Source organism: Pipra filicauda, unplaced genomic scaffold (assembly GCF_003945595.2).
Source record: "Pipra filicauda isolate LSUMZ 115617 unplaced genomic scaffold, ASM394559v2 scaffold427_size588224_pilon, whole genome shotgun sequence".
Lineage (NCBI taxonomy): Eukaryota > Metazoa > Chordata > Aves > Passeriformes > Pipridae > Pipra > Pipra filicauda.
The window spans coordinates 510,107-536,727 of record NW_024104562.1 but is presented as its reverse complement, the minus strand read 5'-3'; the positions used below and the strand labels follow the sequence as shown (position 1 = coordinate 536,727).

Below are 26,621 nucleotides of genomic sequence, written 5' to 3'. Positions count from 1 at the left end.
ATACAGCGAGCAGCTTGGGAAAAAGACAAAATAATATATTTACAGAGTAATGTGCCGCCAGGTCTCTGCATGTGAGCATTTCTGTGTGTGATGCTTATTTTCAAAGTTAAAAAAAGAGTATTTAAGAGAAATCATTAACCCATCAGCAAAAAACCTGTCCTCTATGTAAGCCTAAAGTTCTCCATCAATATACAGACGGCATCTTTCCCTGCTAGAGTGTGGAAAAGTAAAGTAACTTGGAAAAAAGGCATGTATTACTAGAAATCATTTAATAACAAAAGCTTCATGGAGGCTTTACTTTGAAACTATTGGTTCCAACAAGACCAGAATACCTGGGAAATCACACCAGAATTAGAAAGCGCCTGCATGCCAAGTCTGAGATTGAGCCACATACCTTTCCTTCCTCAAAAGACTATTTTGATAGCAGATTTGGCTCAGCTTATTTACAGGTTTGCAGGTCATTTTTTAACTTGTCAAAACATATGCCAAGCATGTGTGCAGCAGCCAGATAACTTATAATTTAAGTAATTTCTGAAAACAACATGCAGAAACAAACATTTAATACAGATGATTATCACTTATACTTTGATTTTGGCTTCATACTACTATCTTTGCATCACTATATTTAATTACACTCCACATTTCCTTCATGATTCATCATTGCATAACAAACCTGATAGCTACTTTATGGGTGTGTTGCAGGTTTGCACAATTAACTGAGTCTATTGAACTGGAAATGACGATTTGTATTACCTGAAAAGATCATGTGGCTGCATAGTTTGTGGGTGTTGGTTTATTAGAATGGAAAGCGCCAATTAGAGAAGGAGAAAACAAAGACAAACTCATTATATTTTAAAGAGAAGTACCTATGACTTCCTGGAAATGCTAAAGTTTATCAGGGATAGGATTCCCAGGTGCTAAATTACAAAGAAAATTATTTTTCCTGTGTTCATGAGCATGTAGGAATGGCAAAGGAGGAAGCACAGGCAATGGAGAGAGAACAAACACACAGCAATCCAGGAACAGGACAAGAGAGGCGTTTCCATGCCAAAGCCACCTCCCCTGTCACTGCCACCTCCCAGCCCCTTCCCAGCAAAGTCTGCAGGTGCTGTGGGCTGCATGAGTAGGTCACACAAGCTGCAGCAGGGACTCACTGGGGACTGTGTGCTCTGCCCTGAGCCCAGAAACACACTCAGCAGATCCCAGAAGGAAGAGAAGGCGTTTCCCTCAACAAATACCAGCACCCAAATCCACAGTGACCCTGCAGAGGGTGGAAGAGAGTGCGGCCTCAAGATGACAGCAATTTCTAGAGTTGAGGATTTAGGGTTTTGGCCATGTCCCAGGCCACGCAGGTGCAGCCTCACCACCTACACCCTTCCACACTGCTCTCCCTGCAGAGCTATTTCCAGCCAAACAACAGAAATACTTTTTTTTCTCTCCATATTTTAAGCTCAACAGCAAACTCAGTTCGATCATACTTTACTGTTCATATCTACTTTCAACAGCTCCACCTCATTACCACAAATCCTTACTAAAAATATAAACATCAAATGCCTCCAAGCTGACTAAAGGTTACATATTTGACTAAGACATTCACACTTAGAAGGTGATACTCATGACAGAACAAACACCATATAATTTAAGTAATTAAATATGTACTAAAAACTCAAGCTATTTAGTTGCTCAAAATTCCCATGAATTATTCTGCAATGTACTTAAATCCAAGAAATTTCACAGCTTAATTATCCCTTGTGTAAATTTCTTAAATTTCAACACAGAAGTATTGAGAGTTTGAAAAAATACTTGATATGGTTCAATGTGGTATATTAGAGGACAAAGTATTTTTCGGTGGAGGTTTTTCTGTGGAGGCAGGGGGAAGAGCGGGGAAAAACACAGAATCAGGTTGTTCCCTTAATTTATATTTTTATAATCTTAGCAATGTTTATGTGAGGTTTGAGGATACTGAACAGCATACCAAGGCACTCAAAAGGTTATGTGTCATGTTTTTCACTCCTAAAAGCAGATTATTATTCCTACAGTATTAATAAATACTGCTTCACCTTTAAATCTTTTTTTTTCCCCCGCAGACTTCACAGTAGAACCAATACACATAAAATATCAACTGCTTGTCATGTAGGAGTGCTCTCATAAGAATATAAGCATTCAAGTAGCTTATTTTAATGTAATTATGTGCAAAGGTATCTGCCTGTCCGGATTTCCACTAACAGCCAGTTAATATATCCCCAGCTTTGCTTTTCCCACCCAATTGCACTGGCAACAGCTGGAAATTCCAACTGCCACAAGGTTCAGAAGTATGAACCATGCACAGGAGTTCACTCTGCAGTATTTTCAGTGCCTTGAAACAAGAACCATGTAGGTGTTGGGAGAAAGCACAAGAGTAAGCTTATTTTCTGTCCAAATACACCAGGCTGGTGGGTGAAGTTAGTAAATCAAACACCAAGGAAAAAAGGGGGACGCAAAAGATTGCAAAATGGTATGTAAAAGCTTGAGAATTATTGTGATCACATCAGCTTTTCCCCCTTCTTATCTGCTTGTAGCCAATGCTGCTATGCACAAGTACAGTTAAGACCTGTCTTGTACACACACATGCAGATATATGTACAAATTCATATCACATATGTGTAAGAGTGAAAAGCTATTCTCATGCCTCAATTTTTGAGATGTTCAATTTGAAATGTTTTGAGGCAACCTGATATTAAAGGCATGACCTTAGTTTTTACTCTAAATCTCTTAAAGGTTATAGATCACATATATATAATCTTAACTAGAGAAAGGGGACTAGAGACAACTTCTTAAAAGATTTCTAAATAAATATTTAAAATATTTATCAGCTATTTCATTCTAAGACCTGAAACGATGATTGTTGATTAATCTATCTCCCCGGCAAAATCATTAGGTTCTGTAGAACTTCAGTTCTTGAAAAATTAGTGTTTTATTATTAGGCACAAATAGGTACTCAGGTAACTAGCATTAGGCTCTGGAATTAAAGATATCATTCATAAACAGACAGTAAAAACACATCAGATTTTGACACCTCCTGTATGGTTACCTGAAAGGGAATGAGTAGCTTAGACACTCCTCTTTTTGGCCTTGTTAATGACTAGAAAAGTTAATTGTGGTCAAGCATTAGAAAGGAAAAGCTTTCCCGAAGAGAGGTAAGTTGCATACTGTGGTGTTAGTTTTTGCACGACTAGTTAGGTGAATGAGAGTGGTGTGGATACACTTCTGCTGCACTCCAGAGCTGCTTCTGCAGATCCAAGATCTTCTGTCCCTAGTTATTTCAAATGTAGCCTTTATCAACCCTTTAGTAAGACTTTGCTTGGGAAAGCAAATCTAGCAAAAAGCAAAGCAGAAGGTGATCTGTGAATAAATCTTTCCATCATGAGAAGTCCTAAATTGTATCATTATTTGATAGATTAATGTCACACTACCTGAGCTGGAACCAAGGCCCCTTTGCAGCTGCACCCCCGCACTGACACAGTCAAACCAGATTTCCTCACAGGCTCCACCCCAGGTTTCCCACAGCAGAGTCTCAGACGTCCTGATCCTTAAAAGAGTTTAATTAATTCTTTAACTTCAACACATCGGCTTTGGCTTGGATACTGACTTCCAAACGAAATTAGTTATCTTGTGGCTCTTTCACAAAAATCACAGTCTTTATCTCAATCAGAATCAAGATGTGCACAGTAGGAGTTAAACTGTGTGCAATCCTTACGTGGTTGCATTTTATCTTATTCAGGTACTTTTATTTTGTGATAGCCTGAGAGAGTGAATCTACATATGAATGTTCAGGTTAAGGAGTCTGGTGGTACTCTCTTTCTCTAGTGATGTATGTGTTATGATAATGTAAACAAACTAGGTAGAGAATAAAATTCTTAGTTACATAAGTTTTGAACATCTATCACCCTAAAGTGAGGGAAATCAATTTGAGCATATTAATTTGAGGGGAAAAACACAACACATGCGGGACGCATTAGAATTGCTGTAGTCTCACTGAACTGACAGCAAGTCATAGACTGTGATGCAGGAGTTGTAAACTGATGTGCTGGTACACAAGTGGAAGAATCATATTGTCTAAATTACAAGCAGTCATGCTTGTATGGTATACTGTGGTACTTGCTGTGGGATAGAGAAGCATAGGTGTGCAGGGAGGGGGCAGAGACAACGAGTTTAAGGATATTCTGAAATTAGCAGTGCAGAATCCTGCATGAAAGGGTTACATACAATGCTAGGGTATTATACAACTGTACAGACTTGATACTGAATTTCAGCTTGGAACAGGAGCCATTACTCAGTCTTTGTGTGAACTGTCCCTCTATAAGACTTTAAAGCAATTGGATAATGCTAATTTGCCTCTTAAGCCATCTCTAGAAACTGACACAGATAGCAAATCTTTTATGCTTCAGGCATATGGAAGTGGTTTGTGATGCAAACATACTATCTAAAAGTGGATATACAGCATGGCTTTTGTGAGTTCTAGTCTGTGTACATTGATTACATCTCTGTCTGAATGCTGCAAATGCCATTTATTCAAAAACTAGTCACAGAGAAAAATCCACAAGGCTATAGAGAAAGTGCCTTGCATCAGACGTCCGGGAATTGTGAGAGGATGTTGCCCACTGTTCTAAACATTTATCTCCTTTTTTCCCCCCATACTAGGGCAATATTGGGTTAGGTGGACCTTGGGATTTGAGGCAGTATGGCTGCTTTTGGGATACATCTGTATGTTGCATTCCCTTTCATATTTCAGTTGGACTCTTCCATTGTTTTCTGTCTGCATAACTGGGTATGAAATTCTTTATTTCTGCTTATAAGATCATGTCCTTGTCTCTGCAGATGTATCCCTTTCAGGAAAGGACTATGCTGGTCTTTGAGTTTGGAGACACAAAGAAGGGACCAGGGTTAGGAGAGTGCTACAAAACTTTTAGTGTAAGGATTCCTCATTTCTGTAAATGAGGAACATGTACATACTTCACTGGTCAGATTTGTATGAATGCAGTTGCACCAGCCAGGTATAGGGCAGAATGAGTGTGTTGCATTTCCAGTTTAGCCAGAAGACCCACAGCAGGGAGGAAATTCATGGGTCAGTAAAGGAGAGCTAAATTAGAGGTTAGCATATTCAAGTGTCTAGACAGCGAATACAGACATACTGCAAAATTCAGTCCGTCAGGGAGTGGAGAGTCTAGATTAAAAAGCCATTTCAAAGGCATGTTGCCTGGATGGGGTAATCATGTGCTCAGATTTTTTCAGCACATAAGCATAAGCTGAGTGAGGGAAGAGATCAAAAAAGGACACAAATATCGACACAGTCTGTAGCAGCTTAGACTGGAATGGAACTCGATAAATTAAAAATAGCTGGTTGTTCACACTTTTGTTTCCCAGAAATGGCCACAGCCACATCTGTTTTTTACCATCCATTCTGTAATATTTGAATGCCTTGCAGAAATGTTACATCCGTCCTGCTGCTGTAGAGACATTGTAATGTGGTCCTCCCAAACTGAGTTCATTCTTGCTCTCAGGCATGTGAACTGTGCATGTAAACTGGTCATCAGGAAGCCAAGCTTTAGTGGTGAAATACCCAGAGCTCACTTAGTCCGTTAGATTGTATGCTTTTAGGGCAGTGTCGAGAGGTGTTCCACTGGAACAGGATGCTGGGCACATCAGCAGAGGAGCTGACTCAAATCCCAGTCTACCCTGTTGCATCCCATCTCCTTTCTTACACAGCCAGAGGGCTCGCTATCAGCTGACTGGCTCAGCTGTGTTTTTATGCCCTTTAGGCACAGTATCTCACACAAGGGTAGTGTTGAGCATAATGACAGTTTGAGAGAATTTCTTGGAATCTACCCATGTGCAGCGTTAGGGTCTGCAGCATTGCTGAAGTCCCTTTTCATCCTTCACAAGAACAGTCTTACCTTTGTCTACCACGTTTTTTCTTTCTCAGTGTTCTTTTTCTGTTGTGCTCATCTCACTACATAGATAAATGTTGTCTTTATGACAAAGCTAAGTGGCCTGCCAACTATTGGATGCATTCACACAGTGTTTTGCAGGTTGAGGTGTCTCTTCAAAACAACTAGAGGCCATGTGAATAGTATAGCATAGTGCTCCACTTGAGCTGTTGTACCCTACCTCATAGGGGCTTCTGAACTGGTCCTTGCACAAGGTAAAGTTTATTAATTACTTAGCAAAGACACCGAGGTAAGGTAATTAAATTAGATCAGATAGGCTGACTGTGGAAGGAGCCAGTCCTGGGTGATTTGATGTACTGCAGCACAGACTGCTGCGGCCCTACGCCCACTGAGTCAATCTCCAGGCACACCGTGTTGCATTGCCAAGATGAGATTCGTGGATTGTTGTGGCCAAATCTTGTTTGTCAGGACCAAACAGGAACTCTTGAAAAATAACTAAATATTGTCCGCATCTATAGCTGTTGTGTATTTGTATTGGTAAGCTTAGAAGTCATCAGTCTTTTACAGTCATATTTGGATGGTAGGCTTCACCAGGATTGGAAAGAATGGTAGCAGTCAGCTCCTTGTTTCTTTGTGCCTTTTGCTGTGGCTTGTTCTATCATTTTTAGCTATTAAAGGTAAAATGCTATAGCCTGATCTTTTGATAAAATTGTTTATTTATAGAGTATGTTAAGGAAACTTCCCTGTCTGACCATCCAGGAGCCACTCTGGCAGTCACCCTCGCACCACCTGGGCTGGGACTGAGGCCCCTTATGTGCTTACCAGAAAGCATTGAAAAAAAACCCCCAAGCTTCCTGCTAAAGAACATCTACCAGAAATAAGTATAATTAAGCAATAATACAGCAGCACCTACAGTAAAAAAAAGTTGTTGTTTATGGAAGTGGGCTTACAAAAAAAAAAAATCACAACCATCTAAAGAACGACTGTACAGGAGCTCTAGCTGACATTTTATATTAAAAATAAATATCTATTGTTTTCCATTTAGTCTTTCAGTATGAAATTTTACTTTTGTAATTTTCTATCTTCCTAAAGAGACTTTGCCTTTTTCTTCTCCAGCTGCTGCTTACACATATGCTTTTCTTCTCTCAAAACAAACAGAAGCAGCAAATGAAAAATTTAAGTGTTTAAAACAGGAAGCATCAAGGGGACTGAGATCAGTGAAAAGGTATAGGCTGCAAAGCAAGCCAGAAATAGGACAACTTTAATCAAAGGACATCCAATATCTCTAGGATTCCCCTCTGCAAAGAGAATCCTTGAATGAAAGGTAGTATCATGAATGAAAGTCCATGCTATTCTTTTTTTCATAGAATTCAGACATTTCATTTATTAAATACAGATCAGTCTGCTATCCATCTCCAGAACTGGGTACAATAGAGGTTTAAAGCATCTTTTAATACTACCCGAGCTGGCTTTTTTTAGCAAACTTGTTATTAACTAGTATTAACCAATCAGAGTGTCCAAGATTACTTAGAAGTTAGTCTTTGGGACACTTAGCAAATTGCAAAAAGTGGTTTACACATGCCTACGGAACTGTGAGGTGGTTGCAAAGAAAGGTGAGAAATGGGAATGTAACTGTCGGTGCAGAATTCAATTTCCTCTGTCCTCCCCTCAGAACAGAAACTATTGTGACACCATTACCAAACATTCTCATCAGTAGAACAATGAGAAACTTAAGGCAGTGGGGTTTTAGGGAAAAAAGGCCATAGGTAAAGCTATTTAACAGTAAGAGAGAAAAATTCCATACCATTACATGCACATGAACTAACTCCTAAGTTATCTAACGGAATAAAACCTGGACTGCTGATAGAAGTACAGGGACCACTGGGTAATATCTGCAGGGAATGTCAGAAAGACCTCTTCCTGGATCAAAAATTCTCAGGCATAAATAACTAAAAAAGCCAAACATCTATTATTCCTCATGTTCCACCATAGAGGCACTGCAGGAGTTCGTCCTACTGAAGTCAACAGTAAGACATTTTTAAGACAACTTTGTCCTTTATATCCATTCATTATAACATCCAGGGCTATTTGCACTATCGGTGTGTATGTACATCAACAGACCAGAATCAAAAGAAAAAAAAGAAAAAAGGACTACTTTCTCCTAAACACATATATACAAACAGGACAATTTAAACTTAAGATAAGCATACACAGGTTATCCACAGAAACAATAAGTCGCAGTCTTCAAGTCCAGATCAACAGAAGTATAGCAAAGTACTTGGTAGAAGTCTTTGAGCAGGTACAGTTCAGCGCAAGCCACCATCACCAGCATGTGCCCAGAATAAAAACCACAGTGAAGTCTCACCATTAGTTAACAGTGTGCCCCAGTTCATCGAAACCACAAACCTGCACTTGTCTGCTCTCCTCCTTCCTTTCCTCAGCCGCACCTCCCTCACGGTCCGGGCCGCGCGCCCCGGGACCGCCCGTGCAGGCCGGGTCGGGCCAGCGAGCGCCCCCTGCTGCCCGCGCGGGGCCACTTCCCGCGGAACTGCTCGCGAGGCTTCCCGCAGAGCAGCAGCTGAGCGGGAGTGAGCTGCCCTGACACCTGCGCTGGGAACGGGACCCGGACAGGCCAGGGTCGCAACGGAACCAGTAACTGCCGCCATCCCCGAGGGCGCGGGGACCCAGTGAGACACGGAGGCGGCGGGCAGCGGGCAGTTCCCCTAAAAAATCGACCAGGGAAAGCCAAGCAGACGGCCGGGGCAGGAAGGATTCCGTTTGCTCGGTGGAACAGCCGCCGCAGGGACAGCGCTGCCACAGCAGCCTCTGCTGGGCGGGCGCTGCCGCCTCGCCACTCGCCGCTCTGCGGGACCGAGCGCGAGCTTCTGGGCTCGCCGCGGTCCCCAGCGGTTCTCCAGCCCCACGCGGAGCCCGCCTGGCGAACATTGCTCTCGCTGAGCCCGTAGGCGGCCGGAGCAGCGCTGCCAGGGCCAAGACTGCCACCGGGGACCGCTACAGCCCCCGCTCCCAGCAGGGCTACACAACACACCTCAACGCCGCCATCGCCCCGCGCGGCCGCGGCCCCTTTAAGGCTTTTCCTGACAAAAGCGACGGGCGTCGGGCGGGGTCACCGGTGGCTCCGCCCCCCGCTATAAGGGCGGTGGCCGGCGCGCGCCGCGGCAGTGACCGGGCGCAGTCGCGGCGCATGCGTGTGGCACTGGCGGCCGCGCGGAGCTGCGCGACACTGTCGGGGTGAGTGACGGCCCCGGCGGCACCGCCCGCGCCCCGCAGTCACATGGCGGCGGCGCCCCCCGGCCCCGTGCCCGCGCACCGGGGCCGCTTGGCCGCGGCTCGGGGTCGCCCCTTCCGTGCCGCGCCGGGCCCCGCCGCTGGCGAGAAGAGCGGGGGCCGTGGCTGGTGGGTTGGGCGGCTACCGGCTGCACACGCGGGTCGGGCGGGTCGCGGTGCCGGAGTTGGCCGGGCCCCGGGCACGGAGGCGCGGCGCGGCCCACGCCGGCGGGCCCGGTGGGTGGCGGCGGCCCCGGGCCGGGCCGCGCGCGGGAGGAGCGGGAGCGCGTTTGGTGCCCTTGTGCTGCCGGGGTGGGGTTGGGGGGCCACCGGGGCCAGACCCGCCGCGGCGTCGTTTACCCACGGGGGTCTGCCGGGGGGGGATGTCGGGTGTGACCGCCGCCGTGCTCGCCGCGGTGGGATTGGGCGCGCTACCGCGGCAGGAGTCCCTCTAGGGGGGATGGGACCCGCCCGGGGTCAGCGAAGCCCGTAACCACATTCTTGGAAATCAGCGTGGCGTGCCACGCGTTTTCTTCCTGACCCGAAACAGTATCAGTGCTCGTCTCGCTCCTGGGAGTAACAGGGGACCGTACTCTGGGCTTGAACTCTGTGCTTCGCACTCTAATTTAGGATGGCTTAATTTGGAATAAACATTTCTTTGTGACTTACCACCCCATTACACAGTTATCCTCGATTTTCTAAAATAGTCAGTCTGTGATGGTAAATCTGGAGACATCGCTGTACCCTTCCAGTACTGACCGTGCGTCTCTCTAGCCTGTGACGCGCAGAGCCTGTGACACGCAGAGCGAGCAGGCCGGGGGGCTCTGGAGACTTCAGTGGTCTCCTGTCACTAGTGCACAGACTAAGGGGCCTGTGCAGTATTCTGAAGTAATAAGAAAAAGTTTATTATACTTGATCTAAAGATAACAATACCTCATTACATATTAATAAACTGGATAGAAAAGGCTCTGGGGGCAAGATCTGTGGTCATTTTGGGAATACTTGAATGTTTGTTATACTGGAATGACAGGTGAAATGCATTTGTGAATTGCATTTATAATCTAGTTAAACTGCTCAATTTACCTTTATTACTTTATGCACAGACCTTGTTTTCTTTACCTATGTGGGATAATTTTCTATTTTCCTTTTTAAAATAGAAACCTATCTTTTGAGAAGGGGAATATGTCCTTGGTGAAGCCCTTTGTCATCCTCTGCAGTATAAGAATTATTTCAGAGGAAAACAGTTCCACTTCTCTGCAGTGGAAAACAGAATTAAAAGTTATCACACTGTGTCTAACACTATGGTTATGACTCTGAGTCAGCTATAAAGGAATTTTTTATTTCCTGAATGTAAGCTGTCTGTATTCACATTAAAATTTTCAGGAGGGTGAAGTACCATACCTTAAGCATGCATCTGAAATCTGACAAACAGAGGCAAGGCAATTGTCTTGCTATTTAATTATTAGTTTTCTACTGGCGATTTACAGGTTCCTCCCATTTGCTGTGCAGGACTGCGAAATGGTAGCCCAAATTTTAAGTGAACTTAAACTCCTTGATGAACTGTGGTTCTTTGAATGTATTTCAAACTAGCTGACTTACAGTCTAAATACATAATTTGTCTGCTGTTCAGTTGATTTGTCTGGAGTATACCCGTAGAATTAGTTTTATTTGCAGTCACCTATGATTTGAGCAGTTACTAAGTGATCATAGTCTTAAATTCTTTGCAACAGAAGGGTCTATTTCTGGCTGGCAGAATGTGTAGAAAAGTATCTGGAAGTTAAGAATGCAATTCATTTACATAATAACTGTAAAGAATATAATTCCTATAAATGGAAAAATCTTCTGAGGCCCGTATCAGGGCATGATTTGGCCCGTGACTCAGGAATACTGACCTGCACTATGGAGGTTTGATGCATAGTAAATAAGATCTAATTATTTATTAGTAGATTTAAACTAACCTTCTCACGAGGCTGTTTCTGCTAGGTGTCAGTTACTCAGCATTCATCTAGTTGCACAGACAGAAGTACTTAAGGGATGATAGGAGAACTAGAGAACCAGAAATTTTTAGGTGGTTTTTTTTTTTAAGTATATGGAGTTCCAGAAAGTATATTAACAGCTCTTAAGCTTTTAAAGTCCAATTGGAAGTCTGAAATGCTTAAATATTAAAAGGGATACCTCTATCTCAGGTACTTATGTTAAATAGAAAGTCAAAGGAGAAAAAGGAAATTACATCACCTTGTCAAATAAGGAACAGCTAGCTGGAGTGGATGACTTGTAGTGCAAAAATGTGCCCCTCCTCCTGTGAATTGCTTCTGAGATTTGTTAAAGATAATGTGGTGGCAAGGTGAGCAAAAATAGGTTGTGGATTTAAGGTAGACACATTTCTTCCCCTCCCAGAAGGGGTAACTAGGTCTTACTTTTTTTTCCTTTCCCTCTTTCCCATTTCTTACAAGACGTATCTCAGCTTCTCTTCAAGAGTGTTGCCTTTATAAAATCTGTCCAAAATTTTTTACAGGCATTCAGAAATCTGTACAGCAAATTGCTGTATTCCATCCCCATTTAGTGAAACATTTTAGAGTGTGCTTTGGTCTACTGTGCGTACCAGGAAGGTTTTCTTCATTATGAACTTGACTTGCCTCAAATATTTGGCTGCATTGGGACTGGGAGAGCAGGGAACAGAGTAATATGATTCTGTGTGTGATCAGTGATAGATGTTGAGCTAAAATATATGCAAGTGCTTCTTAGTTTCTAAGAGGATTACTGTTGTTGTAATGCAAGTGTTTATTGATATGTATCTGTATGAAAACTGCACATTTGTGATGTTTTCTGTAACTCACCACAAAAATTTTTCCACATATTCCCATATACATTGTAGATATCATTATGTACATACCCTACTGTTTATGGATACATTTGACCATTTTCAGCTTACACACAGCTATCCTGTTATTCATCACTCACTAGTTCAAGTTTGAAAGTATATTTGGCCTTGTAAAAAAAAAATTAATCTCCAATATTTAGTATTATTCATATTTGTTAATGCAAACAGACCTGAACAATTAAAAAGTGTCTCCTTTGTGCTGTTGCCTTACAATGAACGGTGTTGGTAGCTTCCTAATGCATCAACAAATCTTTGAATTGCCTTGGCTTGTATCTGCCCTGTAGAAATTACTAGCTATAGTTTCAGTGTGAACTCCATTTCTTCAAAAGTGCTTCAGTCTTCCTAAGTGCCATAATCGATGCATAACTAGGCCAGACAAGCAGAGTAACTGGAAACCCATTCTGTGCAAATGAGCAGCACACGAGTGTGAGATCAAGAATGCTTCATTACTGCGTAGTGTCCATTTTCTTTAGCAAATACAATTTGATGTTATTTATGGTTAAGTTCAGATCCTTAAATTTTTAAGGAGGCAGGATTGGGACAGCAGTTACACTGAGAATTGTTGATATTTATATCTTCATGACTGACTTTTGTAAATTTTACTGGTTTTTAAAGCCAATTACTAGAATACAATACGTACTATTCGGCTTTAGTAAGAGTGTGCTGTCTAAAATACAGTTTGTACTCCTCAATTACGTTACATGTCTCCCTCTTAAGATACTATGTCTTCAAACAAGCTTATGCATGTTTTAAAATATAAGCAACAACTCTCTTAGACTCCACTGAGAAAGTAACTAGGTGGTTTATTGAAAGAATACTACCTCTCTTGATAGTCCTAGCTTAAGGCACTCGGGATAGTTTCATAACTCTGAAATGTCAAGGCAGATCACCTTCTGTGAATTCGCAAAGAGGTTATTTTTAGAATGAAGCAAGTTGTATGGCTGCAAAAATTGTCTGTATGTTTAAAAAATAAAGACTGATTGAAACAAGTGAAAATTACCTTTTCCTAGAGTATGTAAATATATGTCATTTTAGATGTTAACCTTAGCATTCCAGAGGGATATCAGAGAGGTGATTGTGCAACCATCAGTCTTGAGAGCTGAGATTTATACAGCATTTGGGAAGCTGACACAGTAATTACCTGCAGTGGTTTTGGCATGGGAACTGGTGGAGGTTGGGCCTCTTAATAAGCCCTGCAAGGGTTGTATGTTAGCTCAATACACGTGCTCTCAAACTACAGCAGTTGTTCCCCCTGTCTGATTTTTTATATTTTAATCAATGTCTTGCTCATGGTCTTGTCAGGTCTTGCACATGTGCTGAAGTGGAGTACTATCATTTGCTGCCTGATCAGTGTTTTGTACCAGTGATTTTTTTTTACTTGTAACTTGCATTTGACTTCAGAAATACCGAAATAGACAGTAGGCATTAACCTTAAGCTCACTTATTCATTCTCCTTCATTTCTTTTGCAGATTTGTTGCTATGGGATAGGATCTGAGGCATAAAAAATCATTGCTCAATACAGTGTGAGCTGATAAGATGGATGTTTTATTTGCAAGTTACATTAACATGTTAAGAAGTAATTTTAGAATTGGTGCTATATGTGTACTATGCTGCTTAAGTCATTTTGACAAATGGGTTCCTCTAGTGTTCTGCTCCCCCATAAACAATGGTTCTGCTTGTACTTACAGAACTATGTTATTGCTTCCTGGGGCTGTATGTTTATATTTAGTTTCATGATGAAAATCTGCAATTCCTATTACCAGGAAGGGTCCAATTTAACTGCGTTATACAAAAATTTCCAGCGTTAAACTAGCTTTTTAAGGAGGTTGTCTGAAAAGAAGAACATGGTTTTCACTAAAATCAGGAGGGCTGAATGAGGTAGGACTATGCCGCAGCAGATAGAGCACTGGTTCATCCCCTATTCACTTCTATGAAAGCCTCCTGTCTAGAGTTATTCTGAAATGCCTGACTAAAATATACGGGGTATCTGGCAGTGAATTAAAAAATCCCACTTCTGTTGACACAATGGTGATCACTGAAAGTCATGATCAAGAAAACCATCAGACTCTTGAAGAGAATGCGATTGGGTCTCGCACATCACAAACATGCATACAGTCAGAAGCTATTTTGCATATACTCTTTTCTTAAGATGATCAATACTAGACCCAATTCAAATTTGGAAAAGCATAGCAGAGTTGGTCTTTCTCAAATAGTTGTTTATAAATGGCAAATAGTGGTGCTGGACTGCAAACTAATCCCAGGGCACCTGGTTATAGTCCTGTTTACGAGTCTGCCCATCCCTTGTGCTGCAAGTAGGTATGATGGATCTTTCCTCCTAAAGGAAAAGGAAGGTTACACATCTGCATAGAAAGCCTGGTTTAGAACGGATTTACCATAAGCATAAGCTATTAGCTGTTTCTGTACCCACTGCAATACCATACTGTGAGGGTTTTTCTTGACAGGTATGCCAGTATGCAGGAGCTGGCCCTCAGCTGTTGGCGGAATTCTTTTGGAGGAGGGGTGTGGAGAAGTTCACATTAGTATTATATGGTCATATTGATTTTCAAGGGAGATACAAATTAAACTGGTTTCGGTGGGGTTTGGTTTGGTAGGGTTTGTGTGTGTGTGTGTGTGTTTTTAAACAACCATATAGCACCATATTGTACTTGCTGAAATCAGGCTATTTGTGTAGATGAAGCACAGACCCATAGAACATCTTGGCTTATAGTTTTGGACTTAATTTTTCCTGCCTTCATGATGCTGACTAATTTTACACTGCCCCTTCCCCTCCCCAATAATCCTTTCTGAATTTCCTAAGCAAAGCCAAGTGAGTCAGTTTGTTCCTTAGACTCTGATTACTTACTCAATATATAGTAATTGCCAACACATTTTTTCTGTTGTAAAAGGGCCAGATAAAGCATTGTCCACACGTTCAAAATAGATCTGAATGCAGCAGTATGGTTTCAGTGGCGATTATTTCAAATCACTAGATTTCTGATTTGTTTGAAATAGCTAGAAGACTTGAGGCTGTTTTAAAGTATCTTAATGCTTACTGCTTTATATAAAAGAAGTCTTAGAATTCCAGTTCAAGTAGTCAGTAATTCTGTTTATTGGAGCAAAGGCTATGGAAGGTAATACTTAACAACAGACTAGGCTGTTATTTGTTGGCTACACTGGAAACTATAAACTCTTTAGCAAAAAGATAAAACTAAAGATAGATAGCAATTAGAAAGTTAAATAGATTGTTCTAGAAAACTTTTTAAAAGCCTTTTTTGTATTAATAACTAGTAGTTTACGTACAAGAACTGAAGTGTTGTTGATGCACAGTTGCTATATATCAATAGCTTTACTGAACGTGGGGTTTTTTCTATACAGTGTAATTCTCTAAGAGAACTTACCTATTTTTTACTTCAGTTTTACAGATAGACTCAAAGCAAGAAGTTTGGTCAGGTTTTTCTATTGGCAAGTAGGACAGAAGGCCTTTCTACCGAGCTGTTTAATTATTTGAATACTGAAATTTCAGATGAGAGATGAAATCATCAGATTTGCATTTCTGATATTTATGTCTTCTCTGTTGAAGGGAATGAAAACCGCAGGAAACCTGTCAAGTACTGAATATCTAAGGTTGTGAGACATCACCAGAGAACGCTCCGCAATGTCAACTGCAGGAGTTGCTGCTCAGGAGATGAGAGTCCCATTAAAAACTGGATTTCTTCACACTAGTCAAGGCATGGGGAGCTTGAAAACCTGCTGGGGTAGCCACAGTGGATTTGAAAAGTGAGTGAGGCTAAAATTTTAATCTGTTGCATCTTCAAGTATATAAAATGAGTATGATGAATACTTGTATTTGGTGACAGACCTATGGTTTGTTTACAGTGAAGGCTTTTTTTTTTCTTTTTTTTAGTACTTTCTTTAATGTGGACCCTATAGCAGTGGCATATAATTTAGGTCCATCGACAGAGCAGCATTTGCCATCCATTGGTGAGTATAAAAGACTGACACACGAGTGTTTAGAAGTGCAGTGGATTGTCCGTCTCCGGGCCCGACGCAGACCCGTCCCTGGCTGCGACGGGCGCCCCCCGGTGCCAGAACGGAGCATTTCAAGAAAACGCTCCTATTCAAGTCCAACCAAAAAACCCACTTTTAAATAACATGATGAAGTTCGAACAAACAAAAACACTCCGACACACCTTTTCCTTGTACTTATGATGCCTTCGAGTTGCCATTACACTTCTGACAGAAAAACCATTTACTAAAATAGCACTTGTTCTGTTGTAGTCCTATGCTGAGATCTTTGTAGCTGTAGCTCTCTCTTGCTTATGCATGGGGTCTCTTGAACTACCTCATTTAACTGGAGCACTGGCCTGAAACAATAAAGTAATCTGCTGCTATCTTAACTAAAGCATAAATCCATGACCAGAAGAGATCTGTAATACCTACATTTCACTACTGTAGTTATTAAACAGACACTACTTACTGTTGCGTTAGAAGGAATTAAATATGCAGTGGTAAAGTCATGTGCTAAAGTGTTACTTAGAAAAGTGTCTCTAAGAATTTTTCACCTTTTTAGGGCACTCTTCCAACCAGGCTTCCATGAATGACCACATTGCTGAAAGTTGCATCCAAGTCCCATCTCAGAAATCCAGTCCACTTCCTGTAAGTCCCAAAAGTGAACTGACAGTTTCAAGATATGAAGACCATCTCGTTCCTGGCTTTAGTAAACTGTCATTAACCATGAGCTGTGTTTCTGAAGAAACACCTCACATGGCAATAAAAAATGGACCAATTCAATTTCTGTCTGCATCTTCCAATGATCGTAGCTCCAGGCCTCTACCCCCTCTACCTATTTCTGAAGACCTTGCTTCAGATGAGGTTGACAAAGAAGTGGAATTCCTGACTAGCTCAGATACTGACTTTTTGTTAGAAGATTATGAACTTCCTCCTTTTAAAGCCAGTGCTCCAAGTCGGCGGAGCTTTAGGGGCTGTGGACAGATCAACTATGCATACTTTGATACTCCAGCAGGACCAAAACCAGAAGATTCCAACCCTACACAAAGCCTAAATGTATACATATCCGGTATTTACCCTCCTCCACAGCAGCTGCATCGACGCTTGCGAAGGTCCCATTCTGGGCCAGCTGGATCTCTTAATAAACCAATAGTAAGACTATCTGGACACTTAAACAGGTCTTCTCCAACCTCTGATGAAGATAAACCAGAGATTCCACCAAGGGTTCCCATACCTCCAAGGGCGCTCAAACCAGACTACAGAAGGTGGTCAGCAGAAGTTGCTTCTAGCGCGTACAGCGATGAAGACAGGCCTCCAAAAGTACCCCCAAGAGAACCTCTGTCACACAGCAATTCCCGTACCCCGAGTCCCAAAAGCCTCCCATCATACCTCAATGGGGTTATGCCCCCCACCCAGAGTTTTGCACCTGATCCTAAGTATGTCAGCAGCAAAGCTCTACAAAGACAAAATAGTGAAGGATCTTCAAACAGGGTCCCTTGCATTCTTCCAATTATTGAAAATGGTAAGAAGGCCAGTTCAACACACTACTATCTGCTACCTGAAAGGCCTCCATATTTGGACAAGTATGAGAAATTCTTCAGAGAAGCAGAAGAAAGGAGCTCTAACACTGAGGTTCAGTCCTGGTCTGGTGACTGCACAGCCACCTCACCTCCGACAAAACTGGACTCAAAACCCAGAATGGACATAGGTGGTCACCTGAAACGAAAACACCTGTCTTATGTGGTTTCCCCGTAGTTTCTGGGAGCACAGTCAGTCCCAGCTCAGTTGTTCAGGATGGAGCTGAACTTTATCATGTTACAAAGTTCTTATGGTTCTCAGATAATGAAGTAGGAGCAGTTTGACCTCTGAGAACTGGAAAGTGGATCGTAAAGTCCTCTTATGCTGCATATATTTGATATGTTTCTTAAGACTCTTTTTGTTTGTCTAGGTATGTAAGCTGAAAACCTACAAAGTTCCCATACAAAGAAACATGGAGGGATAGTAGTCACAGCTGGCCAGTTGTATGCTACCTAGATGAACGTATTTGGTAGTCACATTATCAAAAAAAAAAAAAAATTAAAATCGAGCTTTGCTGATGAGTCACTTATAAAGCAGACAACAGACCAAGTAATGCAGTACAGTTTTTGTATTGGGTATTTTCTTTTATACAGTAACCGTACTGAGAACAGACTCTGTTCTCTTTGACTAGGCTATGTCAGCCTGATAAGAAGGTAACTGCAAGATTTGATACCCACTTCAAGACTTGGCAGGCATATTGGAAGCACATTTTGAAAGTTTAATCTATTTTACAAATTAATTTGATGCTAATAGACTTTTAAAGTGAGTTGGTTTTGTGGATTCACTTGCTAGACACACTTGGCTCAGTTTTGCAGTTTTTCCTAGAAGAGACTTGGACCAGCTATTGCTAAGCCTCTGCTGCTGCTCTTTTCCTGCTGGATCCTAGATACGTGTGAGAGTGTCCTGAGCAGCCACACGGTTGCTGTCAGGTAGGCAGTAACAACTGTGTGCTCACCTAGAGTCTGAAATTCTGACTGTATTAAATACAGAAACACAGCACAAGCTGGTCTTGTGTTTTGGTTTCTGTTCAGTATTTTAGGGGAGGAGGAGGAGGGTATGAGGGAAAAACATGATTCCATTTATGAACAGTGTCAGTCCCGTCTCTTGCTGCTTTGATGCTGCTTCTTGCTGTTTAATTTTTCTTCACTGTGCCTCAGCCATCCACTGAAGTTCACTGAGGTGCCACATTAGCAGTTTCTCATGCTCATTTTGGTTACATTTATCCTCTTACAGAAAAGCACAAGAGAAAGGGTGCTCATTAATGGGGGTACAGAAGATGAATGTGTTCCTCCTAACAGAAGTGAACAAGCTGTTTACAGTTTAAACTGCTGAATGAGATGTTTGAGCTATTTTAAAGCTTACTTTTTATTTGTTTTAGTACAAACTAAATGAAGGTGAAATACATGCTATAGAAATGCACTGATATTTCTGCATCATGTACAGTATTGAATAAAAAATAATTCACTTTGTATTTTGAATATTGTCATGTCTTGAGTTTAATAAAGTTATAAAATACTTATTTATGATACATTTTGGATTTTGCTTTATTGAATAGTGTATGCAATTGTGCATTTGAGTTCTGCATTTACTGCAAAGTTCAAAGTCAGTAATGTTAAATATACAACAAATGTTGAATTCACCTTGCATTAAATTAGAATTAAGACTGCTGCAGAAGTGTTCAATAACTCACATTGCACACTGTTAATTTTAATGCCTCGTTACTGCCTGGTAGCATGTTGTCTATAGTTTTGTGCTGGCAATAAAACATTCTGTGAGATTAAGTTATCTGGCCTAACATGAATGACTTTGGTTTTTTTCTAGAGTTACCCCATAGCATGTTAGCCACCATCATACAGAAAAGAGAGGCAAGGAGTGTTCCTCTCTTCAATTTCTCACCTGGTAAAAAAAAATAACTAAATTGTACATTAAGGGTCACTGAAAGTGAACTACTTATATTCTGAGGATGAAAAAACTTTGAGTATAGATAGCATGGTTAGAAGGGGAAAGAAATTGTGAATACTTACCACAAAACAAGTGTATTTCACTGTAGTATGCAAGCCATGGATAAGGTTACTGAAGATAAGAAGCATCACACAACTTTGATCTTCAAGCTGTGTATGTAGGTAAATACTTGCCTTGATCTAGCAGTCTGAACAGTTCTGTCAGTGGGCTTATTTCAGTATAAAGCAGGTTACCATCCTTGGAATTATACTGTATGGGAAAAACGTCAGATGCAGTTTTTCAGTAATGGCTAATCACTTAGCTTTTACAGATGGGAAGATTACTAAGCTTCAATTATAAAGGCGCTTAAACACTTGCAGCTGTGCTGCAACACTGCTAAGAACATGCAGATTGGCCTTCGAAACATAAACAAACTACCTAATCCTGTGCAAGGCTGTCGATTGGAATACTCAGCCTACTGAAAGTTCTGCTTTCCAGAACCAGATTTTTCTAAGGTGGAAAAAGTAAAATTTATACTTGTAACCTTCCCCTTAAATATGAGCAGTTTTAACCCTGGGACTGTGAAATAACGTACCTTCTCAGTTACACCATCACTGCTACAGCAAACAGATCAACACTGCTCAGCTGCACCTGTTTTGTTGTAGACTGTGAGAGTCAGCAGAGACTCGGTAGTTGTCATTCCAGTAGAACTCAGTCTAAACCCAAGCAGCTGCCCTGTAAATCTCTCCTAGCTTTTGCCTCTGGGTCCCACTCCATTCCTGGTACTTGAACCCACCCCTTTTAGCCAAAATACCTGGTACAAAATGGGGTATTTGTTAGAGTTTCTCCAGCCCTGCCTGCTAGCACATATTTTCACTTCCGTTAGCAGTAAAGGTTCCCTAAAAAACTGCTAATGTAGCAGCAGCAGATTTTTTACTTGATCTGCTTCTGAGTACAAGCTATTTTCATATTTATAGTGCTGAAAAGCTTAAAACCATTACAAAACTTGTGCTTTTGAATGGTCTTACATAACTTTTCCTGCAATTCCTAAAATGCTGAAGACTTTTAACCTAACCTCCATTACTTTTTCTCCTAGAAAAAAGAATTGCATACTCTTTTCCTGAGAGTTGGTATTTTCTACTCAGTCCTGAGTATTAAAAAAAAACCAACTCTTACTGTAGTGATGTTTTCTTACCATGTGCTTTGTGTCAGCTGAATTACAGCATGATGTTAAGGCTCATTTCAGAAGTTAAGCAAGAAACTACGTTTAGTACAACTGAAGTAAAACAGACAGAACCTGAATTGAACATAGTAACTGAACTGCTTGGCTATGAGCAAGACATTCAAACAGGTTACAGAGCTGACATACCTCTTGAGTAAAAGGAAAGTAACTTATAGGCAAGTCTTATACTATTTAAGTAACTTGGCCATTTAATCTTTAAAAATCCATAATAATAAGGTTTCATTGAGGACTTGGTCCACAATTCAGTGATTCTCTGTGTGACACTAAGGGGGTCACTGACAAGGGCAGGTAGAAGCCTTGCTTCTTAAGACACCAGATTCCTGTGCATTGGGGAACAAAGTTTGCATGACCCAAAAATTGTATTTCATTTTCCAAGTGAGTAATTAAGGCTGTAGAGCTGTGGGGGAAGCTTTGCGAGTTCTGGCCAGAAGACATTTCTCTGCTTGTCCCCTGGCACATGATAAGACTTGTCAGGACACAACATGCTTTTGCAACAATCTGATCACGTTTGAATATTCAGAGTTTGGGCTCACCTGGGCAAGGCCTGATAGCTTTGCCTCTGAGGACAAAGACCCTTGCCAGCTAGATTTGACTGGAATAATCACACTTCAAAGAAGTTACAACTTGATAAACTGAAATTTGGAGAGTCAAGTGTTAAAGCAGGGAAGAAAAATGTGCATCTATGGAAAAGCAATGTCTCTCACAGCTTCCTTATTCAAGAAGCAGGCCATATATACTCACATTGCTCTCAGCGGCCCTGTTGGGAACCACCCAGCCATGCTGGTGAGGGCTCCTGAGTCCCAGGAGGTAGCAGCTGTGCTGAGGCAAAGGGGGTTGTACTGCAGTGAACTCCAGAGGGCTGGATCCAGGGCAGCTCCACAGTGAACTCAGGATCACTGAATAGACCTCAATGAGATGTGGTTGCCAGCGAAGTGGGTGAGAAGGGGGAGGGGAGGGTGTGGGTGACCTCTCCCTCAGGCTCAAAACTGCACAAGCAAAAGCACACTCTAAGTACCAAGTGACAGCAGAAGCATTTGTCATATTCACCCTGTGTAAGGGTTGGTGTTGGTAAGTGCTACTTGGCTGCTCTGGTGTTGGCAAAACACCCCTCGCTTGGTGAGTTTCGGACTAGCAAATCAACCTAGAGAAGCAGAGTCCAGCTGTAACTAAAGGACAGGATGTTTGCCTCAGTATACCTTTTCCTGAAAGGAAGAGGCTGTGTTAGTACCAGGTGACTTGAAAAACCCGTTAGCTTAACTTCACTATATTAACTTGCTCTTAAACAGACAAAGTCACTAAGTAACACAGAGCTGTAGCTGATCATCAGCTTCTTTTGCATTGTAAGAGAAAAAACAGAAATTAAACCTGATTCGGAAGCATGCAGATTGACGACATAATTAAATCTGCAGTCATTTAAAATTACTGATTGTTGCTGCTGTCACTAGTTTTCCATTCACTCCCAGACTGCAATAGGCACAATTACTACCATTCTGAAACTGCAGAAGAGCACCCACCAAGACTGCATTTACTCCAGCTGCAGCCTTGATTTAGTTTTTAAACAGTCTGAGTGAAGTGTTAAGTTTGACATGATAAAGGAAAGCATCCTTCTAGTCCAGGACAAAGACACCAATTTTGTAAGGGCAGTTATTACAGTAGGGAGTAATTGCTGATGGTGTTCAGCCCAAGTCTTGTCAGGAATTCAGGGTTAAGGTGATGGCCAGATCAGTCATGGTAGAATTCCCACCTTTCAAACTCATGATTACAGACTGTGGCCCTTATAAACACTTTTAATATTATTACAAGCTGTATGCTAAATACATACTCTCTAGATTATGTCAAGAAGGAAATTGGAGATGGAGGTAAACCCTCATTTTATCTGCTTGTAGGCTCTCTGTAGTTAGGTAGCCTATTCATTTTCTTTGTGTGTACTGAGTGTTCCTGGGGTAAACTTTTGTTTTTGGAGTAGTTTAATCTTTTAATTTCCTGTTAGCTTTCTTCTAAAGCAGCTTATTTTCATTTAAAACCAAAAACATATAGCATATTTTGCATTTCACATAGCTCTTTGGCACTGAAAATCTAGCACACAAAGTTTAATTATACTTATTAATATTCGTTAAATAGTGCTGCAGAGATTTCTGGCTGCTGAGCTTGTGATTAGCATTTGTAAACTGAAAGAGGTGTTATCCCCACCCATCCTGCATCATAATTCAGGCCTTGCATAATCCCTGCCCAAATGCCTATTTTCATCCACAGAGCTCATTATTTTTTCTGAATCATAAATGGAAGCCACACCTGTGATTGCTCATAGACTGTTGCTATATTATTTATATATTGGGGTGCACCTTGATCCCAGTTGTGGTTAATTTTGGAAAAGGTGTTAGGTACTCCAAATTTTAACTGTCATGCCACTGAAACATGGGAACCAGGACTACTATTCATTTCCTTGCAAAGTGATTCAGACATGCTTCTGTGTTGAAAAGCTGCAGCTTCTTGCTGAAGATTAACACTATCGTCCACAAATTATTAGCATGTGAAAGCCACAAAGGAAAAAAAGCGCAAATATGGTGCCATGAAAAACCATGGCAGATTACCCCACCATCACCACCCTGAATCTGCTTGAGGATGCTAGTAACTAATCACATTGAGCTATCATAATAACACACTAAGAGGCCCTCCATGCACAAAGTCTCTGGATCAAGCACAGGATCATCAGGCCTGACCCAGAAGAATGATCTCCTGCCCACCACCTACCCAGGTGACAGACACATGTTCCCCTTACCTATAATATTTATTTTACCTTTGTTAATATGTTTATTATTCACAACAACTTTTCAAGGGCAGTGTCAGCACTACTGAGTGCCCTTTTGGAAACCAACTGGAACACACAACCAACGCTATACACTGAGCAGTCTTTAGGCATAAGACTCTTGGGGCACTTACCAGCTTGCAGGAAGTTCACGCTAAGGACCATATCAGCTCATGCCATGTTGGGTCCAACTGCTGCATGGCAAGGTGCAAGGGAGACACAAGCAAATGGCAAGGTTACTCATTGCCTTGCAATCCCTGTATTGTGATTTACTAGCTGTTAGGCAAGATCCAGAGGAAACATGAGACTCCAACCATACTAGGTTGCACTTGGTGACTTCATTTGTCACATGTCCTGTTGACAAGTTAATCAAGAAAAGTTTTCCTGCATCCCAGTTGCACACCCCAACACTTAAGAGTTTAAGCAATTCGAATTGGGACTGTGCTGTTGTGATGCAGGATGTACATAGCACCAGCACAGCAATAGGCACATGGTGATGCAGAGGCCTCTAACAACCCAGGGCAGAGATTACAGCACACACTCTGACACATTCTGTTGCTCATGGGATTCAAATAGCCTAAACTGCTTTTGCTAGTCAGAAGGAGGGTTGTCTTTCCAGAGCATCTTTTCAACATGCTGAAAAAAAAATAACAAACTGAAGTTGTTGCTTCGTTAAAAGCCACAGGAACAGACAGCCCCATCTGAGACACACTTTTAAAAATGCATGTCAGTGAGGTGAGCACCAGGGAGCTCCTGCTTCATACAGGGGCTAATGGAGACCTATAATGAGACTCTGAAGATGAAGGGCTAGCCTGAAGTAAGGATGAACTGGTTGGTTCCTAACTTCAAGTTAAATGTTTTAATGCTAGTGTTTTGTTAAAGACTGACAGTCTAAACATGCATGTTGTTAAGGGTGAGGAGTGACAACGTGGGCCATTATCTTCTATAGGTTTTATCAATCACATGATGGCCAGTGCTGGATGCAATACACAATAGTATTGTTCTGTGGGAATGGCCAAGGACCCCATTACTCCCCAAGCAACTTTTCCATTGGAGGAGCAGACTACCACTCCACTGAGACAGAGACAGCAGGCACAGCCAGCAGTCCAATCCGAGCTTGAGGTAATGCAACACTGTGCACAGGAGTTAGCTCGAGATTGCTCAGCCTTTCAGGCTGCCAACAACTGAACAAGCCATTGCAGGGTGCTCTGGACATGCTGCTTCTCGCAGGCCACGCTTCACCCATCATCTGGACCAACTCGATCAAAAGCATTCTCCATGATAAGACAGGATGCTATTGCATGCCCTGGAGCAGCATGATGAGTAAGGCGGCTGTTTTACAAGCAGTTCAGTCCACAATTTAACACCTGAGCTTTATATTGGGCCATTCAAGTGCAAGGGAGTGACCAATGCAACACAAGTGCAGGATCCCAGTTTTCTCTAGCAGTACAGCAGGATGCAGGCAGGGCTTGCTGGCTGTGGCCCTGGGGAACTCCATGAGACTGAATATTCCCTCCCCAGAGGCTCTGTGCAAATTCATGCACGAGCAGCCAAGACCCAAAGCTAGAGAGGCAAAAGCCTCCAACTCCTCTTCATGGCCTAAGAAAATGCCTGTTGAAAGAAGGGGGAGGTGGGGTGGTGAGGCCACCAGGGCCCCATCTGTTCTCCTCACTACAGGCAATCAGCACAGAACTGGCACTGGCTGGAGAACATCACCCTTGGCACCTGGCAGTAACTCTTTCCTTTTTTTTTTTTAAATTATGTTAAAGTTGTTAATATTCTGTAGTTCTCCAAAGAGGAAGGAGGAAAAAAAAAATCCTCTTGATTTTGCTGCAGGGGATTTATTTGGAAGTTACTAGCAAAGCCTGTGTCTCTTTGAGCCCATACAGGAGCCTAGAGCTGCATTATTCCTGGTTTCCTAGTACAAGCGTTCATTTCCCTTCTGCACAATGAAAAGGAAGGTAAAGTACTCCTTTACAAAACACCAGGGAAAAGCAACTAACACATCAGATGCATTCATGAGTAAAGTCAGCACAGATAAACGCATCACTGCAAGTATTCACTGCTGGCACTAGCATCTATGCCATCTTGTGTACATTCCTGTTTCTAAGCCATATGATACTTCTCAATTCTGCACTACGCATTCAAGCCCAAAGAACCACCAGAATCGAGAGGAAAAAAAACCTACCCTATTCTTGAGAGATGATATGAGACATACAGCAGATGCTGATTGACTACCCTTTTCATCAGGAAAACAACCAATCCCAAAATCTTTCAGCTGTCAGGAAACAAAATGGTAAATGCCAGCTAGAGAAGTGTGGATGCATTCCCTTCAGTTTAAGCTGAGTTCAGTGGCAGCATATACCGAATTAACACAGACTCAGTTTAAAACTAACACTTGCCAATAATAAAAAGGCACAAAGTTCCTAGTGTACATGAAACACTGAACAGAAAAGTACCTCAGCTCATTGTTCAGATGGGGGATTTTAGGAAAAGAGATCTGTAAAAAAAAGAAATACTGTATGAAATGGAAAAAGAGAGAGGAAAAAGGCATTTCACAAATTGGAAGGCATTTTTTTCCCCTCAAATCAGCAAATTCCTTCTTAACGCTTACCCTAAGAGGAAAATTAGCCTAATCTTGGTTCATATACTTATCCTAACAGAAAGACCAACTTAATGACACCTTAGCAGAAAGAGAGAACCCATGTAAATTCATGTTTGCTGAACATCTGCAATGTAAAAGGTTAAGAACAGTCAGCTTTATGAAGGTAACTAACTGTGGTGCAAGCAGAACTACCATATTTCATTTACCGAGTCCTTTGCTGAACAAAGTTGAAGAATCTGCAAATTAATCAGATGTATTAATGGGCTCAGCTCATTTTTCTGAGTGTTTTTCCTATTACCATTTTAATGGGAGTGGGAAAGCCCAAATATACACATTGAAAACC

General features: G+C 41.7%; 2 protein-coding genes and 1 long non-coding RNA gene across 6 annotated transcripts in view; 1 reads left to right on the top strand and 2 right to left on the bottom strand.

Moving 5' to 3' along the window:
* The window catches only part of SLC45A1 (solute carrier family 45 member 1), a 60,182-nt gene extending 51,391 nt beyond the window's left edge, over positions 1-8,791 (bottom strand). The window contains exon 1 of the mRNA XM_039385674.1: positions 8,334-8,791. The gene's annotated coding sequence lies outside the window, so the exon portion shown is untranslated. The remainder of the gene's footprint in view (positions 1-8,333) is intronic.
* ERRFI1 (ERBB receptor feedback inhibitor 1) lies at positions 8,594-19,468 on the top strand. Of its 4 annotated transcripts, none has more exons than XM_027751424.2 (4): positions 8,594-9,179; positions 15,678-15,874; positions 16,002-16,078; positions 16,668-19,468. In XM_027751424.2, exons 2-4 carry the CDS (start codon positions 15,753-15,755, stop codon positions 17,858-17,860), a joined length of 1,392 nt encoding a protein of 463 aa, XP_027607225.1. In that variant the 5' UTR covers positions 8,594-9,179; positions 15,678-15,752; the 3' UTR covers positions 17,861-19,468. The 4 variants fall into 4 exon arrangements, with proteins under 4 accessions (XP_027607225.1, XP_027607226.1, XP_039241611.1 ...); XM_027751425.2 differs by lacking the exon at positions 8,594-9,179 and adding an exon at positions 9,235-9,344; XM_039385677.1 differs by lacking the exon at positions 8,594-9,179 and adding an exon at positions 9,378-9,452.
* On the bottom strand, positions 18,237-25,803 carry LOC120324117. The gene is made up of 2 exons (XR_005565127.1): positions 23,808-25,803; positions 18,237-19,894 (listed from the first exon to the last, which is right to left on the bottom strand). It is a non-coding gene; the product is annotated as an uncharacterized LOC120324117 (long non-coding RNA).
* Between the last annotated feature and the right edge of the window lie 818 nt (positions 25,804-26,621).

Coding starts and splice junctions, on each gene's coding strand:
- ERRFI1 (XM_027751424.2), top strand. CDS start 15,753: ATGTCAACTGCAGGAGTTGCTGCTCAGGAGATGAGAGTCCCATTAAAA. Junction 15,875..16,001: donor AGCCACAGTGGATTTGAAAA/GTGAGTGAGGCT, acceptor TCTTTTTTTTAG/TACTTTCTTTAATGTGGACC. Junction 16,079..16,667: donor GCAGCATTTGCCATCCATTG/GTGAGTATAAAA, acceptor TCACCTTTTTAG/GGCACTCTTCCAACCAGGCT.